This window comes from Alexandromys fortis, unplaced genomic scaffold (genome assembly GCF_014885135.2).
Source record: "Alexandromys fortis isolate MF-2015 unplaced genomic scaffold, M_Fortis_MF-2015_v1.1 scaffold_70, whole genome shotgun sequence".
Lineage (NCBI taxonomy): Eukaryota > Metazoa > Chordata > Mammalia > Rodentia > Cricetidae > Alexandromys > Alexandromys fortis.
The window spans coordinates 2,423,496-2,444,716 of NW_026067955.1; the positions used below are offsets into that span (position 1 = coordinate 2,423,496).

At 36.3% G+C, this 21,221-nt stretch overlaps 1 protein-coding gene across 2 annotated transcripts in view; it reads right to left on the bottom strand.

Moving 5' to 3' along the window:
* Arih1 (ariadne RBR E3 ubiquitin protein ligase 1) overlaps positions 1–21,221 on the bottom strand; it is a 107,903-nt gene that overhangs the window by 32,182 nt on the left and 54,500 nt on the right. For both annotated transcript variants that reach the window (XM_050151840.1, XM_050151839.1), the window contains exons 4-5: positions 10,621–10,713; positions 10,151–10,206 (exon numbers count right to left, since the gene is read on the bottom strand). In XM_050151840.1, coding sequence (XP_050007797.1) covers positions 10,151–10,206; positions 10,621–10,713 — 149 coding nt within the window. The remainder of the gene's footprint in view (positions 1–10,150; positions 10,207–10,620; positions 10,714–21,221) is intronic.

Below are 21,221 nucleotides of genomic sequence, written 5' to 3' on the forward strand. Positions count from 1 at the left end.
TGATGTGGGAGTGTCATATATCAATCTGTTGATTTCATTGGTTAAGTAATAAACCAACTGCTTGGCCTCATAGCTTAGAACATAGGTGGGTGGAATAAACAGAATAGGATGCTGGGAGGAAGAGGAAGTGAGGTCAGACTCTGCTCTGATCCCGGACAGCGTGGACGGAGGCTAGAATCTTACCGGTAAGCGCACCTTGGGGTGCTTACACACATTACTAGAAATGGGCTAGTCCAGGTGCGAGAATTAGCCTGTAAGGGCTAGAGTTCATGGGCCAAGCAGTTCTTAAATGAATACAGTTTGTGTGTTGTTATTTCGGGCATGAGCTAGCCAAGCGGCCGGGGTGTTGGGGACGTAGCCCCGCCGCCGCTCTTATTTCAACATTTTCCTGATAAACTTCCTACTCAGAATATCAAAATCAATATTATCTGTTTCTCTGCACAGAAATAAAAGGGCACTCATTCTGTTTTACTGTGAAAAAAGCAACTCTTTTAAACCACATATTACCTAAACTTCTGAAGACATAATGAGAATTTTTCCTCATCAAAATAAATCACCTCTGGGGCTGGAGAGATGGTTCAGCGGTTAAGAACATTGCCTGCTCTTCCAAAGGTCCTGAGTTCAATTCCCAGCAACCACACAGTGGCTCACAACCATATGTAATGAGGTCTGGTGCCCTCTTCTGGCCTGCAGGCATACACGCAAACAGAACATTGTATACATAATAAATAATTTAAAAAATAAATAAATAAATAAATCGCCTCTCACAGGCAAAGGGTAAGATACGTGGGGAGAGGGGTATAAAATACACAAAAAGTTACTGATAGACCAAATTTAAGAATGGAGAAATAATTTCAGTGAGCACTTAATTAAAAGGACTATCTAGTGCTAGAGAGATGACTAAGTGGGTAAAGGCAAGCTATCAAGGCTGACCTGAGTTTGACCTCCAGGGCCTATATGTAAGAAAAGAGCCAACTTCCACAAGTTGTTGTCTCACCTCCACAAGTGTGCCATGGTATGCATGCACAGTAAAATAAATGCAGCAAAAAAAAAAAAAAAAAAATACGAAGTTACCTAAACTGAAAATAAATGTAGAAAAATGCTTTTATTATCTACCAGAAAACTTCAAATAAAAAAAAAAAAACTACAATGAGATGTGCCCACACTGCCACCAAGAATCTCATATTTAGTGAGGAATATATGCACAATTATTTTAGAAAATAATTTGGCAGGATCTACTATTTAGTGAGGAATATATGCACAACTACTTTAGAAAATAATTTGGCAAGATCTACTAAACTATTTTAGTCCCAACATAACCCAAGAAAATCAGTGTACATGTCTGCTTAAAGACATAGAAAAGTATTCTTTAAAGTTTACACTGGCCAAAACAAACCACCCACAAACTTCAAATCTCTATTATCTAAAGAATCAAACACTATACAATAATAATACAGACAAATACAAAGACACGATGCCCATGAAGAATATACGCATACACAAAAGAATACTGGCAGGCTAGCTCAGCAGAGCAAGCCTGATGACCCCTGGGACCAAAAATGAAAGGAAAGCACCACTCTCAAAAGTAGTCCTCTGGAGGCTGGAGAGATGGCTCAGAGGTTAAGAGCATTGCCTGCTCTTCCAAAGGTCCTGAGTTCAATTCCCGGCAACCACATGGTAGCTCACAACCATCTATAATGAGGTCTGGTGCCCTCTTCTGGTCTGGAGGCATACACACAGACAAAATATTGTATACATAGTAAATATTTTTTAAAAATGTAGTCCTCTGACTTTCACTTATGCTCAGTGGTACATGTGTGTTATCACCCACCTCAATTCATATATGCGTGAACACAATGATAATAACTTACAAAAAAATACATGCTACATAATTCCACTTAAATGATATTCAAGAAAGACAAAAATAATTTGTTCCTAGTTAAGAATCAATCCACTAGCAAAAAAATAAAAAGAATTAATGACAGAACAGAAAAAAACCATAAAGTTAGTAATGTATAGTAATTATGCACTTGATATGTTAGAAGGTGGAGAAATAAAGGTAAAGGACAGTATAAAGGCTGCAACTACCTCATATTAAATAAAAAGGCGTTAAGAACCATTGCTTAAAATTGATGAAACTGTGCTTAACTAAAAAAAAAAAAAATAACATTTTTGTCTTTCATACAAATAGAAAATTAGAACAGAATCATAGTCAATGAGTCTGTGAACCATTAGGAAAAAAAAAGAAAGATGCTGGGATCAAACCCAAGAACTTGTTAAACACAGACAATAATAGCAAGCTATGCCCACAGTCTTCAGTAGATCTTATGAAAGCAACAGACATAATTCACCTAAAAATGAATAGGAATGAATCTGTCTGCTTCTAAATCCAGACATGAAAATAATAATAAAATTATTACTATTACTTTAGGTACACGCCACATCGTGTGAAATCAGATCCATCACAATTAGAAAAAACACTATTACAATTCATTAGTTTTGAAATTAAACAGTTGAACATGGTGGCATACACCTATAATGTCTTCACAGAGGAGGCTGACCAGAATTTTGAGTTCAAGGTCAGCCACAAAAGATGAGATACTACTTGAACATCTTGAAAGACTTCATAATATAGAAATATATGCTTTTCTTTATCCTAAGATTAGTAGGGAAGCTATAGACAATCAAAAGGAGACCTCAAGCAAGTAAATGGCACAATAAACTGATATAATGAATAAAAACAAATTTATTTGATCATATGTAATAAATGATATATAGTTTAGACAAATAATTTTTACTTATTTCATGAAAGCAGCAAGGAAAAATCTTGGGACAAAGAAAATGTTCTCGAAGTATATCATCCTACAAAACTCTAGATGAGGCCAATGTTTACACAAGAAATCTGAGAGATGGAGTAGGAAAGAGCTTAGTAGTAGTAGAATGCTGTTATTACTATTACTAGTACTAATAATACTACTATTAGAATGCAGGAGGCACGATATTTAGTCCCCTAGATGATGAAGGGGGGGGGGTGATTTAACAGTCTAAAAAAGTACTTAGACTCCAAAAAATGAAGACGTTCAGGGTATGAAAATAACAGATTCAGTCAGTATAAGCAGTATAACTTTGGGTTGTGCAGCGATAAAGTATAGGCAATAAGAAAGTAAAATAGAGGTAAAGTAAAAAAAAAACAGTAAGTAAAATAGAGGGCTAGTTTAGAAACGTATAGGGTGTTGACAAAATTAAAATACAAACATAGTCCTGAATAATGACTCAAAAGGATGAATGAACTAGAAAAATTAAAGAATACTTCAGAAAGAGTGAAAAACATGACAGAAGCAGGAGACAGTAGAAAATAAAGTAAAAACCAAATGCAAATAAAATGCACAATACTTTTAAGAGACCAAGTCCCTGTATAGTTGTAACAGAAAATGTAAGAGCTGATAAGATGAACAGCAAAATAAACAGCAGAAGGCACTTGAGAAATATTACTGGAAGGTGATGAAACTATGAAGAAATCTGTTCAACAACAAATTTCAACCAGAGTAAAGATGGCCCGGGTCATGCTGGAAATGAAATGAATTTGGTACAAGAGTGGATACAGGAGAAGAGCAAATCAAGAATACCACCAAGGTTATTAATCCAGGAACACCCTTAACATGTAATGATAACCTTTCTTTGATAATAATGAATTTGGTGGCAAAGGAGGTGATGTCTGGGGATAGAGGAAGGGAGACAAGGTAGGAGCTATGAATACAAACAGAGATGTTGGCACATATTAGTATATAAAAGCCCCATATTTAAGACTAGGAGATGGAAATAAAATTTGTGTACTTCCAATAAGTGACTAGTGAACACATTCTAATTGCTCTAAAAAGAAACAGCAACTCAACAAATAGTTAAAGCTCAAAACTGAGATATGGCTACTCTTTAAATGTATTCCTAATCTATACCTCAAGGTGATCCATCAGACTAGATGACTTATAGTCTAAACGTTTTAACAGAATTTTTATTTATGGATGAAGAATGACCCATAGAAAGGCAGATTTTAAAAATGAGAATTTTAAAACAGAGCAGCGCTATCACTTGAGGGGGACCCAAAAAAAAAAAAAACAACCAAAGGAAAGAACAGAAGGAGGAATGAAATCAGGCCAGGAGAACAACATAGTTTACTAACAAATGTACCGTTTTCGACTAAAGATTATGTAGGTAAAATAAAAGAAGAAAATGTGAGCCACATTTGGGAGAAAGCAATCAATAAAACTCTGTCAGAGCCCAGGTGTTTGAGTTAGATCCTAAGAATAAATTATGTTGTTTTTAATAATAAAATCAGCAGTCTCTCAATAAATAGAATCTATAGAAAACTATTAAGCTAGAAATCATATAGTTAACAAGCATAATTTCAGTTCCTCAGCCCTGAACACCAAAAAATGCAAAACTAAAATAAAACCCTGACTAAAGGGCTCAACAGATATAAGATGGTTAAATCGGAGAACACATAAAAATAAAAGTTAATAAAAAAAACTTGACCAAAAGATGTGTCAACAAAAATGTTTTGAGTGTTTAAAAATAGAAATAAAAGGTATTATGAAAACAAGAAGATCCTCCTAGAAATGTGTGGCAAATAAAATGTCAATAGGTGTAATGGGGTTACTATGGGGCAAAGAAAGGACAGAAGTGATATTTTATTATTACTATAGATGTATCAGTGGGGGCTTACTATGTCAATGTGAAGACTGAAGTCCAGAGCCCTAATGCCCACCATATAAAGGTATCCCACCTATAATTCCCATGCTAATAAAACAGAGACAGGGATCCCTGGAGCAAACTAGCCAGCTAGGCTAGCAGAAACAGTGGTTCAACTAAGAAACTAGGTCCTAATGAATGAAGTGTAGATCAATCAGGGGAAATCCCCCACTGTCAGCCTTGAACTTCCACACACATACTCACACTCATGCAAGTATATACACATATGCTTCCATATAGATTCCCACGCAAACACACACTACACAGAAACATACACACAGAGAGAGGGGTGTTTTAAGAAATAATGGGCTAGCTAAGCACGGTGATACGGATACCTGTAATTCCAACATTTGGAAGATAGAGCTAGCATGAGGAGTTCAGTTTAACGGTCAGCCTGGGGTTCATGGATTTTCTCTTAATAAACAAAACAAGCTAGAGGAAACTCAGCATCTAGGAGCACCAGCTGCTCTTCCAGAGGACCCAACTTATGTTCCCAGAATCCATTAGTAGTTGATTCACAACCACCTGCAACTCTAACTAATGTCCTCTTATGGATCTCTGTGAATTTGAGGCCTGCTAAAGGATACAGTGTTACTCTGCCTCACCCCCACCCCATGAAATAAGTAAGGAACAAAAAGTCCCCAAATTTTAAGACAAACATTAACCTCTGAATGCAAAGTTCAAAGAGCTGTACACAAAACAAACACAAAACAGAACCAAATCTAGACAAATCGGAGTCAAATGTCTGTTAAGTCAAAGACAAAATTGTTAAAGCACCAATTATGGGGGAAAAATAATAATACCTAAGTAATCAGAAACAATAGGGGGCAAAAACAAACAACAAAAAGTGTAATAACCTATCTAAGTGCAAATAAAGACCAAAGAATAAAGGCACTTTTAAACTGTCAAACAAATTCACAGAAACTGTTAACAGTTTGTTTATTCTCCCTCTGGTATTATATTCCTGTAACTTCAGATATTATCAACATTCTTTCATCTTTACCCAATCTAAAATACTAAAAACAACAAAAGGAAAAAAACAACAACCAAAAAACCTTTTAAGTTGGAGCATCAAATTTTGATTTACACTTACATGAATTTTGTATTAATTTAAATTATTTTTATTATAATCTGCTTGCTTATTCCATGGGTGTATCATTTTTGCTGACTCTTTTGGGAGTATGCATTATATATGTTATATACATGCAGGTCAGAGGTTAACCTTAAGTGTTGTTACTCCGGTGGCATTAATTTTGGATTTGAGACGACCTCTTGTGCATTGGGATTGATTACAAGTACATGTAACCATGCTTGACTTTTTCCCTTTTTCCAAATGTGGGTCATAGAGATCAAACTCAAGTCCTCATGCTTGCACAGCAGACACTATAACAACAGTTACCTCCCCACAACTGGAATATTATCTGCTTAACGATCCCAAGATTTCAAGGAAACAAGGCACAATGGTTTTCTTAGATATTTGCCCATTTTCTATCTAGTCCTCGCCCAAATAGTACTTTAATTACTATTATGTAAAACAGATATGAAAATAAGCTCAGAGGAAGGAGTTCCCCAACTCTGATCCTGAATTTCCAATACATTTAGTTTCAGTGTGTACATGCTGAAAGATAATGCTTACAACTTGTTAAGTGATAAGAACAACTTGTTAAGTCTAACTAGCAATGACATTAACAGGCTTAAATTGATTTCTTTAATTAAAAAGATGTTCTAGGGGGCTGGAGAGATGGCTCAGCGGTTAAGAGCACTGCCTGCTCTTCCAAAGGTCCTGAGTTCAATTCCCAGCAACCACATGGTGGCTCACAACCATCTGTAATGAGATCTGGTGCCCTCTTCTGGCCTGTAGACAGAATACTGAGAATACTGTATACGTAATAAATAAATAAATCTTAAAAAAAAAAAGATGAGCCGGGCGGTGGTGGCGCATGCCTTTAATCCCAGCACTCGGGAGGCAGAGGCAGGCGGATCTCTGTGAGTTCGAGACCAGCCTGGTCTACAAGAGCTAGTTCCAGGACAGGCTCCAAAACCGCAGAGAAACCCTGTCTCGAAAAACCAAAAAAAAAAAAAAAAAAAAAAGATGTTCTAATACATAAGGAGACTAGAATATCTAGAGATCAAATATCTAGTTCAGTATGAAATCTACTGGGCGAAAACTGACAGCTCATCTCCCTAAACTACCATAATTCCCCCACCGTTTACTCATAACTCACTGCAATCTAACATCTACTGTCATGCTAGTAAAATTGTTTTGTAGTAAGGAAACCTAATGATCTGTTTTCACTGTTATTCTTGTTTATAATTCTGGAAAAGTAACATCATCAGTGACCGCTTGATAACATTCTCTACTCCTTTGGTTTCTCTATTTTTCATTCAAAGCATCATTTAAGTCTAAGTGTCTGACTACATCTAACTTATGCGCTCTCTTTTCAAACTGAAGACTGCATTCCATTATGTAGCATAAACTGGCCTCAGCCTCTTGAGTGTACCATGCATGACTACTACACTTCTTTCAACTAAAAGTTTAAGCCTCTACAACTTCAGTCTTTTTCTTTTTTTCATCCTACGCTTCCTCCAGAAGCAATGGTTTCCTCTCTTGTTACCTTAACTGTTATTTACCTGTTTAATGGATTTCAAACCTTAAAAGTTCCTAATACATCAAATTGAAAATCCATACAAATTTTCATGTCACACAATCTGCTTTGTTTCTAAATTCTGTTGTTCCCACTGAATTACTGACTCCTAAACCTTTAACCTACAATATAAATAATCTGGTAAACATCTCATCACTCGTTATTTCCCCATTCTAAAGCATTCTCCACTACATCAAAGTTGCATTTCTAAAACACACATCATATTACTGAAGTCTTGACTAGTATCTGTGACAAAAACCCATGACAAACTGTTGAACTCTTTCCATCCACATCACTAATTAAACCCTCCCCCTTTGATCTAGCCACCGTAAAATGCCTAAGAGAAAAGCTCATCAATATTTAAAACCTGACATTTATTATTTCATCAATATTACCCACATTTTTACTCCTTTTATTTCTAGTCTGAAGGGATAATGTTCCTTCTAATACTGCCTTACATCTACCATGTACCTGTGTGACACTTATTATACATGTACAATGTATGTGACACTTATCATTGTGAACGTTGGGGAAACGGCACTGTAGGTGTGATAACAAGGAAGTCCAGTAATCTCTGGAATGAATGAAAAGATACAGTGCACTGGATGGCAGGATGAAACTAACACACTGAAGAAAGAATACAATGAATAAGGATGTACTAGGGTACAAGATAAAAACAAGTGGAAGAGTAGTGGTAGCTGATTTATTTTGGTAGCCGAAAACATTAGGAAATAGCTCTTAAGACAAGCAAGATTAAAACAGACCTAGTAAGAGCAATAAATATGTTCTAAATAAACCAAAATAGACTGAAGTTTTTAAGAAGGCAGAATGGGAGCAGGTGGTGATGGTGGCGGCACTCACCTTTAATCCCAGCACTCATGAGACAGAGGAGGGTGGATCTGAGTTCAAGAACAGCCTGGTCTACACAGAGAAACCCAGTCTCTAAAAATAATAATGATGATGGTGGTGGTGGTGGAGGAAGAGGAGGAGGAAGCAGCAGCATGCTGGGATGCGTGTTACACGCACACACATAAAATAAAAATTTTCCTTTAAACGGAATAGGTGAGCTTAAAAGGTTGTGCTGGTTGGGTTAATTTAGCATTAATAAGTTAAAATTACTCATTAAAACACACTGCTGTGCGGCTGGAGAAATGACTCAGCGGTTAAGAGCACTGCCTGCTCTTCCAAAGGTCCTGAGTTCAATTCCCAGCAACCACATGGTGGCTCACAACCATCTGTAATGAGATCTGGTGCCCTCTTCTGGCCTGCAGGCATACACACAGACAGAATATTGTATACATAATAAATAAATAAATAAATAAATAAATAAATAAATAAATAAATAAATAAATGTTTAAAAAAAAAACACTTCTGTCGTTTTATTACTTTTTAATCACAGATAAATTTTTTTATTGAAAAAAATTTCCGCCTCCTCCCCGCCTCCCATTTCCCACTCCTTTCCCCCTCCCCCCACAGATAAATTTTATGTATAAGGAATTTCTTAAAACTAATTATACAAATTGTTTATGGATCACTTAAGACCTCCATCTGCTTGGCACCCTGGAATGATAACTTGAGGACACAAGGACCGTGGCTCAGGAACTAAGCAGCTTAGTTCTAGAAATTCACTAGCTTCTTTTTCTAAATTTCTGTTTTCCATTCAAACAGAATATCTGTACAAGAACAATTGGTTTACAGCTTCCAGCTGCAGTGCCTTTGAAATTAGAAGCAGTATTTTAGCAGACACCACTGTATTCCCAGGCAGTGCAGTGAGTGGCTAATAAAGAATGTTCTGGCACAGCCTTCTGTTTCTTTAAGGCAGTCTTCTGTAGGGTTTAAGTGTTGGAGATCCTCAAAGGCTGCCAGACTCAGCTGCATCATAAGCTGAGTGTGGCAGTTTGAATGTAACTGACCCCCAATAAGCTCTATTAGGAGGTGTGTTCAAGTAGGGAAGGATAGCCTTGCTGGAGGAAGTATGTCAGTGTGTGGGTGGGCTTAGAGGTCTCTTTTGCTCAAGCTTCCCTAGGTTAGACTGTCAGTTGACTTCCTGTTGCCTACAGGATGTAGAAATCTCAGTTATAGCTAGCTACAGCACCATGTCTGTCTGTACTCTGCAATGTCCCACACCATGATGATAATGGACTAAACCTCAGAACTGTAAAAGCAAGCCACCCCAACTAAATGTTTCCTTTATAAGAGTTGCTGTGGTCACAGTGTGGCTTCACAGCCACAGAAACGCTGACTAGACACCGAGTTTCTTCTTTGTGAAAACTCTTTTCTTTGTCTGGCATTATGTACCTGCAAGGAGTCTTATCTGTTAGTGATCCTCCCTTTTTAAATCAACACACATATTTCCATTACTTTTTATTATTTTCCATTTTTGTTTTGTTTTTAGTAGGTACTGGAAATCAAAGCCCAGAGCTCATATAGGCTGGGCAACTCACTGAGCAGCACTCCCAGCCTTCAGCTCTCTCCCTGATTCTCTGTCTTAGCCTCTTTCCCAGACAACATCAATTAACACATTCATTATCACATCATATAATTTTAAAATTTAACTAAATTAAGCAACCACATAATTCCAAATTCATCATTAAGAGTGACTCTTAAGCACATTGCAAGTATCTTTTTGTATTATAAAGGAATAAGTGTAGAACATAAAGCCTCTTCAGAATTTAAATAACTTTCTTGAAGGTACTCAATTAAAGATAATTGGCTTAACCAATAAAACGAAACATGCAGACCCTGAAGTAAATACTTACATAACTGTGTTGTCATCCACTAAGATATCACAACCATGAGCAGGACATGAAATAGTCTGGAAAAGATCAAAATTTAAACTTCTTCATTGAACAATATTTATAGGACGCCAGGCAGTTTGCTAGGTTCTGATAATACTTTTCAGTTTGTAGGATCTCAATCCTTTCCATTTGTATTACAGGAAAGACATTTTTGAGTGTTAACTATTCTTGTAAGCAATTGTTTGTTTTTTTTTCTTCACCAAAAAAAAAAAAAAAAGTTACAAGCAAAATACAAAGTTCTCTATCAGGGAGAACCTGACAGAGATTATCAGGGCTGATGAATGATGGAACCACATTATCTAGATTAGACTGTTAAATGGAAAGTCTTTTTTTTTTCTTAAGCCTGTTTTAATCTAGAAAAATGTTTAATCCCAAGATTTTTAACCTGGCTATAGTTATCCAACGACCTAAACAAGTGAAAATCACATTACCTGCCCCATGCCTTCCTCCATTATTTTGGTAGTTAAATATTCACTCCAGCACTGCATACAAAACTTATGTCCACATTCAAGGCCAGTAAAATACTGTAACAAAACAAAACATAATATTTAACAAAAACTTCATTAAAAGAAAGTTGAACTAACTACATAGTGCCTCAGAGCTTTATTATCTCACAATTCTCATAGTAGTTAAAATGTCCATTTGACAAAAACCAAACAGGTCCTAAAATTTAACTTCTATATGATAAAATCTAGACATGTGAACAGTCTACCTGATTAATAGGAAATACATGTCATTGATACATATTTTACAAAGGTAGACATGTTTAAATTAAATATATGAAGATTTCATGAGCTACTATGGAGATTAAATCAAACCACAATGAGACACTATGTCACACTCACTACAAGAGCTGTTTCGTAAGAATGTGAAAGGATACCACAACTCTGGAAAACAACTAAGCAACAATTACTTCAAAATATCAATGCAGCTGTTATAACCTCTCTCCTGGTTACTTTTCTAGTGTAGTGACAAGGCAACATATAAAAGAATGTTTAATTTGGGGCTCCAAGTCTACAGTCCATGGCCAACATGGCAGCACGGCAGCAGGCAGGCGTGTATCTGATTCACAAACACAAGACAGAAGAGAGCTGAGTGGAAATGGCATAGGTTTTCTGAAACCCCAAAACCAACCCAAGAGACACACTTCTGACAATCACAAACCTCCTAATCCTTCACAAACAGCCACCAACTAGGGGTCAAACATTCAGATATATGAATCTATGGTGCCCACTCTCATTTAAAACATACTGTAGCCGGGCGGTGGTGGCACACGCCTTTAATCCCAGCACTCGGGAGGCAGAGGCAGGTGGATCTCTGTGAGTTCGAGACCAGCCTGGTCTACAAGAGCTAGTTCCAGGACAGGCTCCAAAATCACAGAGAAACCCTGTCTCGAGGGAAAAAGAAAAAAACTGTATGACCCACCCAGTATATTCTGAGAAATTAAAACACACATCTTTATAAAAATTTATGCACAGTATTTACATTAGCACCATGCATAATAGCCAAAATACAGAAACTCAGATATTCATCAACAAACAGATGAGGAACAGCTATATAAAGGCATATATAGTCACAAAAAAGAATTGAGTTCTGATAGATACTATAACATGAAATGAACCCAGAAAACATGCTAAATAAAAACAGCCAATGACAAAAGGACACACACAGTTTCTATTCAGATAAAAGGTACAGAACAATAAATCCTTAGAAAATGTTTGCCATGGGCTTTATATCTGTGGTGAAAGAAGGATGACTACCAAAAAATATAGGTTTTTTAAAAGGTGAATGGGAATTATAATACTTAAAATTTAAAAATTATGAAGGTCATACAAGGATAAAAATATAGCAAGGTGTGCAAGGATAGTTACAAAAGCACTAACTCTAAAATGGTATTTTTTAAATGTTTCTGTTTTCTTCTCCTTTCATTTCCCCCCTTTCTTTTTGGTTTTCCAAAACAGGGTTTCTCTATGTAGCTGTCCTGGAACTCAGTATGTAGACCAACTGAGCTTGAATTCAGATCTGCCTGCCTTCAACCTAAGTGCTGACATGCACAGCTTTAAATGTTTTGCAAATACATACAGGACTTCATGGAATTACAAAGAATGTAAAAATTAAATTCTGTAGTAAACTGAGAAATTTATTATGAAGCAGGTATAGTAGCATATGTCTATAATCTAGAACTTAGTGGTGCCTTTAATATCAGGGAAGCAGTTGCAGGTGGATCTCTGTGAATTTGAAGTCAGTCTGGTCTACAGAGCAAGTTCAGCTAGGTAAATGAAGGGTGTGGTCGACCGGTAGTCAGAATTAACCAGACCAGCTCAAAAACAAGGAATATAATTTTAATAATTGGGAGCAAGAGAAACTCACACGACCAGGATACAGCGAGAATCACGCGCAGCCAAATGAATACAAAACAAGGGGCGGGCACCTGGATGCCCAGGTCCTTCTTCCGTCTCCCCAAGCGCCCACACCCTAGCCAAATGTGATTGGCTGAGCTTCCCCATCATCTCTCCCTTTTGTCTCAACAAACCGAACCAAACCCAATACAACTATATACAATAGAAATAGATACCAAGTATAAAATTATAAGCAACAAACAATATTAAGCAAGAAACATAAAAGTTTTACTAAGCATTCTATTTCAAGGAGTCTAAATAATGTATTGAAATTGAGTTTATCTAACTCATGAGGAGGGTAACTACAATTTTCTAATCTTCAACTCCATCAAAGATCTGAGAAGGGAAGTAATAGTACTTGAGTAAACAGGAAGTACAATCTAGAAACTTCCAAAATGTGCAACAAATGACAGAGACAACTGACTACCTGTGCAATCACCCAAAGTCTCATTTGCAATGTTGAGGCAACCAACTTTGGCTAAGACCTAACGTAACTGACACACCATTTTCAAAGGCGAGAAACCTTTTAGATCTTACCCTGTCTTTTACCCTGTCTTGGCAGGATAAGACAATCCTGTTTTTATCCATTTATGGATATTCTGTACCTCTGTCAGTGGTTGAGGTATGGGCTTTTCTTTGCCCAATGGCCAGCCAGTTCTGCCAAGAAGAAGACAAACTCCAAGTAGAGTGTCTTTGGTGCTCAACATTCTCTCGGGAGTAGAGCGGTGTTGCCAGGAGTGATTGATTATGTCTCACTACCATGGAATTCTAAGTTAGATTAAAGGCCATTTTCTACAGCTCTTCGAAGAGGTTGAAGATTATATTATCTATACTAAATATAATCTCTATGTATCTAAAGAACCTGATTAGCCTAAATATAAATATGACAAACATAAATGACTATTGATATATAATTCTCAATACCTATCTAACTTAAAGACTAAGAAAATAAACAACTGTGCAAAAAATGAGGACAATGACCTCCAAATGTAAACAATGTATATCATTACATAAACAATATATAAGTATTTTAATCAGAGGTAGAAATGTACATTGCAATATGGTAAATATACATATCAATACAATATATAAATACATAACAAATGTTTTAAACAGAGGTAGCAGCATACTCACATACAATATTCAATATAATTTAACTTTGTATCAACATACAAGAATCGATACCAATATAATATTCTAAAAACAATAACTTATAAATACCAATCTATTATCCCATCAACAGGTATACACTGAAAAACCTTGTCTCAAAAAAATATATATATGACCCAGTGCTCAAACACTTGCCTACAAGTCTGAGACCCTAGAATTATTTCCCATGACTATAAAATAAACAAGTAATTAAGATAATAGTAAGCCCATGTGTACATGCCTACAGTTTCAGCAAAATGAGGCTCAGAGCAAGAGAAAGGAAGAGATTTGGACAGCACGAGTCACAAAGAACAAAGAAAAACTAATAATAGATTTTGTTCTAACTTTGAGGTGATGGCTGAACAAAGTATAGTGTTTGAACTCAAACAAAAGGTTAACTTGTTTAGATTTTAGAACATTTTACAGGGCTGATATGGTTCAGTGGCAGTTATTTTGTTTAATTTTTCTGATGTCCTAGCTTAGATTCTCTACCACTGCCAAATAAATACATAAAACGTCAACACAAAAAAGCAAGTTTACAATATTTATGACTTTTTATTTAAGCTTTTTAAACAACACATTTAAAAACACATTGTAAAAACCGTCAAAGAAGTTTAAAAATACTCTATTTTAAAAATAAAATCAATGTCACCTGCATAAACCAATTTTAGCTGGACTGGTCACACCACTTTTACAATTCCTTTAGCTGTGATATAAAGGAGTCCACAAGTTTTTCTTAGGGACCACCATTCACCATTTTTGCCTTTTTCGGGTGCACGGGACTAGCATGCTGGTACCTACCTTCTCGAAATAATAAACGCTCTTGCTGATTGCAAAAAATAAATAAAATCAATTACCTCATTTTCCACGTTAAGCTGGTAAAGCTGTGTTAACATGGATGTGAGAATTTTTAAGCAATGCTAATGAGCAGGTATGACTACAAGTGGCATGTGTCTGTACTCTCAGTTGTTTGGGGGACTGAGACAAAACAAGAGGTCTGGGCTACTTTATCAGGTGCCTGCACTTAGCAGCAGTGGAGTGGTACCTGTGAGCAGTCACTGAGCAGCACCTTGAAATAGTATCACTTTTAAAAAAGACAACAAATTCTTTTGAGTGAGTGATTACGTGGAAAAATTAATCCCCTTGTTTATGCCCTATTCCATTTCCTTTATCAGAAATGGCTGTTGTTTTCATTTCTGAAGTGTACTTGCAGAGACATTCTAACATACACATACAGTATGAGAACCTTATGCTTTCCTTGGTACTTCGTTACTTTTGTTGTTTGGGTTTTTAATTTCTGCTGGGGCCTCATAACTGTACAAACATTTACCCATTCCCTGTTCTTTACACAGTTCTATTATTTTTAATTATGTGTATATGTGAGGGGATGGAGGGAATGTGTATGTGTAGGTGGCCAAGGAGAGCTTGAGTTACAGCTAGCCAATGTAGGGGCTGGGAACAGAAGTAAGTGTTCTGGTCCCATGGTTTACCTCCTTTTAAGCCACAATTCCTTTAACTGTTCATTCACTATTAATGAAACAAAAGATTTTTTTTCCTACCATTCTGTCACACTGACTGTAATACACTTTGCAACCATGTGACTTCTTAAGAGGATAGACAGAAGATGACAGGTATACAAGTACAATTTAACATTTATTATTAGGTACTTTTATAAGAACTGGTAGCAGTTCTGACTGAGCAGTAGTATAAAGTTTCTCATACACATGTCGGAGCTTTCACCAATCTAACATAAAAAACAAAGTAAATGATTTGGTCTTTAAAATATATTTTTGCACATTCTTTTGAGGTTTTTGTTTTTTTGAGGCATAGTTTCTCTGTGTGTCCCTGGCTGTCCTTAAATCAGATATCCACTTGCCTCTGCCTCCCAGAGTGTTGGGATTAAAGGTATCCCTCATCATACCTGACTGTTCTTTGAGAATTATTTACAAAGTAAATTTTTTAAATCATATTTACCTTCATAAACTCCCCTAACTCCTCCCAGATCCACTCCTCCTCCAAATAATTTTAATTTCGTTTTTAAAAATAGTGAAGTTTCAACTTTGCAAGGGTGTGTGTGTGTGCGTGCGTGCGTGCGTGCGTGCGTGTGTGTGTGTGTGTGTGTGTGTGTGTGTGTTTAGCATGTCCAATCCAGTCAATTTCTTTTCCTCGGCATTTTCTTAACATAATTTGCTAATTTCTCATTGGGCTGTCCTACCCACGGCTTTCTTATGCACACCATTTTCTTCACAGTTTACTAATTTCTCATGCCATATAACATACACCCAAGCACACCCAATGACTTTCAGGACTTTTTTTTTTTACTATAGTTGGTCTTTATAATTACGGAAAATACTTTTTCGATTCGGAGTGTTCATACTGTGTTGCCGTGAAAACACTTTACTATACATGGTAAAAGCCAGTCTTCAATAATGGCTTCAAATTTAAGCAAATTTGAGTCTGTTTCCACCTCCATATTGTTTTAACACCACATCCTGCAGAATCTGCCTTCTCTCCATTATCTTCTCCTAAAGTACACCCTATTCAGCTACTGTCTATTCTTGCACCTGGCAGTTTAATCCTCTCCCTGTCCCTAACACAATCTATTCCTTTTAAACATTTTATCCAACTACTATTATATTGTGCCAAATATTCAAGTCATTCTTTAAGTTCTCTTAATATCTAACAATTTCATTCACATAGTTCCTATCTAATTTATTCCTAGCTCATTTCAGTCTTTCTTTTAAGTGATAATTTTAAAACTTTGCTACATTTTCTAATTAGCTATTATCTAAAATATGCTTTATGTAATTGATGCTCATGGTATTATATGCAAAGAATTAGAGAACCAAAAATTCTACACATAGCCTACCAACTATTATTTTTTTAAGTTCACAGAAGTAGTCATGTAAAGAAGTATAGCCCAATCCTGAAATTAATTTTATAGGCAGAATAGCAAGTACACAGTATGCCAACTTTGAAGGTGTAATAATCTCATTACTTTCCCCATCACCACAAAAAGATAGGGCACTAGCTTGCTACCAGATCACAAGAATTATCATTCTTCTACTCAATCAAGAATCAATAAGCTAAGGGATTAAGGGACATAATAGTTAATAAATTATTATTGGAAGCCATAATGGTATCTATTGCACTATCTAGTCTGTAAGGAGAGAATATTTTACAAAATGATATATTAACTAGGTACACCTAACAAACATGAGATGTAGTGTATGCCTATAGACTTGGAAGGCTAATTAAGAAGACCATGAGATAAAAGCCGATTAGAGTCATAGTAAATTTCTGGATAGCCGGAGAATATAGCAAAACCCTGTATATCTAAGTAAAAATAAATCACTATGGCTAAATAGAGTGCAAAACCTAGCCTGTGGTCTGAATATACACATTCACTGTACTAAAGAAAAGTGTGTTATTACAACCATATTCTTCCATCTGGTGCGACATATTTTCCTCTCATCTCTGACATATTTGCTTTTAACTACCTCATATCCAGTTCCTTTAATTTCTTTGTCCTTACTTAACTCATAAAACTTGACTATTCATTAAACTTACCTTCATTTATGCTGTAAATAAATCCAAACAAAAGAGTATTAATAACTTACAGAGTATCATCTATAACAAAAATGATCATAAAGGATCTAAAGAAAGTTTAATTTCTGACATTTTATTTTACATACATAGCAAATAATGCTCAAAAAAAATGGAGGGGGGATAGACCTAGAATTCATTATGTAAATATAAGGCTGCCTCTGCCTTCTAAACACAGGAGTGATATGTGCCACAACATCCAGATAACAGCAGATTTCTAGGGAAATCATGGTATTGGGAAGGGTAAACCATGATCTTACTATATAGTATATTAAAAAAAAAAAACTATTTTCAATTTTAAAAAAATCATCTGTCCTCCATCAGAAATTGCCAATATAATCTCGAAAATTAGGGTCATTTGTTTATAGTTAAAAAAAAGAAACAGAATAAAAAAGAAATCCATCAGTTTTCACAAGAGTTTAATTGGATGGTGGAGAAGGAAAATAGAATAGGGGAGATGGATCCAAGCTTAAGAGAACATTCGTTTCCAAGTACCCACGCCAAGCAACTCACAATTGCCTGCAACTACAGTTCTAGGGATCTGACACACCTCTCTGGCCTCTGTGAACACTGCACTCATGTGCACAACCTGTTCCACCCATATACATAATTAAAAATAAACTGGGCAGTGGTAGTGCACACCTTTAGTCCCAGCACTTGGGAGGCTGAGGCAGGCGAACCTCTGAGTTCCAGACCAGCCTGGTATACAGCACTAATTCTAAGACAGCCAAGGCTGTTACATAGTAAAACCCTATCTCAAAAAGCTAAATACATAAATAAATCTACAACTTATTTCAAAAGTAAAGGAGGAGCAGACCTGCACCAAAATTCTAAATGGACGATTCAACATGGGAATGGGACTCTATTTAACAATTCTTTCTCCAGCCACTACACCCCTGCCCCCTCCAGTTTTCTTTGTGTAGAACTAGTTATCAGGGACACAGGATGGCCTTGAACTCAAACTCAGGTCTCTGCCTCCCGAGTGATTGGATTAAAGGCATGAACCACCACCACCCAGCTAAATCTTGATTCTTAAATACAATTTTTAAAGTGAGCTATTAAAGCATGTTACATTTTCTAGTAAAATGATAGATAAAAAGCCAAGTGTGGTGGAACATGCCTACGGTCATGACATTTTGGAGGGTCACAGGATCTTCACCTACATGTGAAGCTGTTTTAACTCAAAATAAGCAAGCATAGTTTTAAGATTAAAAAATTTCTGAGTTAGGTGCCAACAAAGTAGTGCTGTTGAGAACTGACCCAGTGCTCTATCCTAAATCTTAGTAAATTCAAAGTGAGACCCTCTCTCCCAGATCCTTAACTCCAAAGTACTATAGAAAGTAAGCTTTCAGAAACATTTATTTAGGTCAAGTGTGTTAGTGTGTGCCTCTAACTTTGGCACACAGGAAACTGAAGGAAGAACATGAGTTTAAGGTCAACCTGAGACACGTAATAAGACCTTTCTCTAAAAATGAAAATAACAAAATAAAACAATTCTTCAGAACACACGCCTTTATTCATGTGACAGTGTATAATAGTAAAAGTGTTTTCTAAAAAGATAAGGTACTGAACATTTGTATAAAAAAGAGAAAATTGCAAATGTCTGACAGAAAGTCCAAATAAACATGCTTCTGAAGAGAGAAATCCCTGAGAGAGAGAGAGAAAGAGAGAGAGAGAGAGAGAGAGAGAGAGAGAGATCCCTCAACACATTAATAAGGTTCCATGAAGGGTTTCTGGTGACACTGTTAAAACTGAACAAAAGCAATCATCTGTGTATACTGATCTAGAAATGATGAGAAAGTAACTGTGTTAGAATTATATAGTTCATAATATTAGCTGTTTCCACTCTTTGAACTAATCACACAACTTAAAATAACTCTCCGAGGTCACCTTTAACCTCCTAACTTCAGGTTCTTAAGTTTTTAGCACTTTTACCTTCCTTTATTTAGTTTTCTATACTCAAACATTTTCCTGACTTTTTTTAATCACACCTCAGTTATCAATTCCTATGGATGTGCTAGATCCATAAATGAATTGTCTCTGTTGTGGTTTGAATCTTAAATGTCCCCAAAACCTGTATGTTGAAGACTTAGATTCCCAGTTTGTGAGGTTGCTTGGAAGTTATAGAACCTTTACGGGTAAGGCTTAGTTTAGGTGGATGTTAAGTCAAATAACTATAAATGTAGAATGTCCCCATAAAAGGAAAACTGGGTCTCCTGCCCAGTCCTCTCCCTTTCTGCTCTAAGTCCCCCAAGCTGAGTGGCTTGGCTTCACTCCACCATGGTCAGCATCATGAAGTCTGTTCTCCCCACAGGCCCTAAGATAAACCAAGAACCGAAGCCTCTGAAAACATGAACCAAAGCAAATGGTTTCTCCTCAGGTTGATTATCTGGGGTATTTTGTCACAGCAAAAGACTGTGAACTTACATTGTATTTCAGTCTAATGTGACCATGTGGGTGTCAAGTTCACAAGGGGTGTTAATCTTCATAAACAACCTGACTGAATTTAGTATCTCTAGAAGCATCCCTAGTGCTTGCTTATAAAGATGTTTCCAAAAAGGATTAACCAAGGAAAAAGACCCACCCTGAAGCAGATGGGACACCATTCCTCTGCCTGGGGACTCACAATGATTAAAAGAGGGAAGGAGAAAGCCAGCAATCTGCTCCTAGACTGTAGAGATAATATAACCAAATGTCTAACATTCCATCCCCATAACCACTCCTTCCCTGCTATGATGGACTGTACCCTTTAACCACGAGCAAAAAAATTAAGATCACACCCCCTTGAAGTTGTTTCCTGCTAAAGCACATGGTCAGAGCAACAAAGAAAGTAACCAAGCTGAGTCAATAGTGCAGAAAAAGGCTCTGGCTGTCAAAGATGACAGAACCCACATGAGGGAAGGTGAGAACCAATTCCCACAAAATGTCCTCTGATCTCCACACAGATCAGAGTAAATGAACAAATGGAATGTTTAAAAGAGAGAGATTGAGAAAGAAAAATAAAACCCAGGTTCCTGCCTCCAACATGGTACTATAGTATAATTTATCTGCTGTCTCAAAGCACCTACTTATTCTTTCCAAATGCCCTAGGAATCTGACCAGCTAGCCTGTGAGTTCTATGAAGACAAATTTTATGTTTATTCTCCATTATGTTCTTAAATTTAGAATAGTTCCTGCTATGTTAAATTAATGGCTTAATTTCTCCATCATTTGCTAAGTAAAAACCAAAAATAAAAATTTACACACTACAAATGCCTGGTCAAATTTATGTTAAGACTTTTGGACAATATCGAGGGCACTGAAAATGTAATTGATATTCGTAGCAACTAGCTCTAAAATTAGAGTAAAGATTTCAATGAAGGAGAAATTGGCTATACTGAAACAGAGGAAAAGGGCAGAAGAATAAGAAAGCCATCTATAAACTGGGACAAATTATTTAGATCTTAGTACTACTACTAGTTTACAGACACTAGTACTAGTACAGACATGGTATAAATCTAAACTGGCAAAAAGAATCATTCAAGGTAATAAAAGTGTTAGAACCTGAGTTTAATGAATTCCAAAAGACACTGACTGTACAAATACACTAGGATTATGATTTAAGGAAAGAAAAGTAATACAGCTCGCAGGCTGTAAAGATGGATAGGAGATCCAAGCCAGCTCATTTGAAAGATAAAACTCCAACCTAAGTGAAACTGATAGATCACTTCCAAAGAAAAACTTTCAGTTTAAGCCACAGCTAGAACTTGACAATTCAGAAATGTAGTTCCACACTTTTCCTACTAAAGTAGTTCACTGATCACTCTTTTTTGCTAACTTTAAAGAATAACTGATCGTTTCAACAAGTTAGCTCCTTTCAAATAAACTCCTTTAGAGAG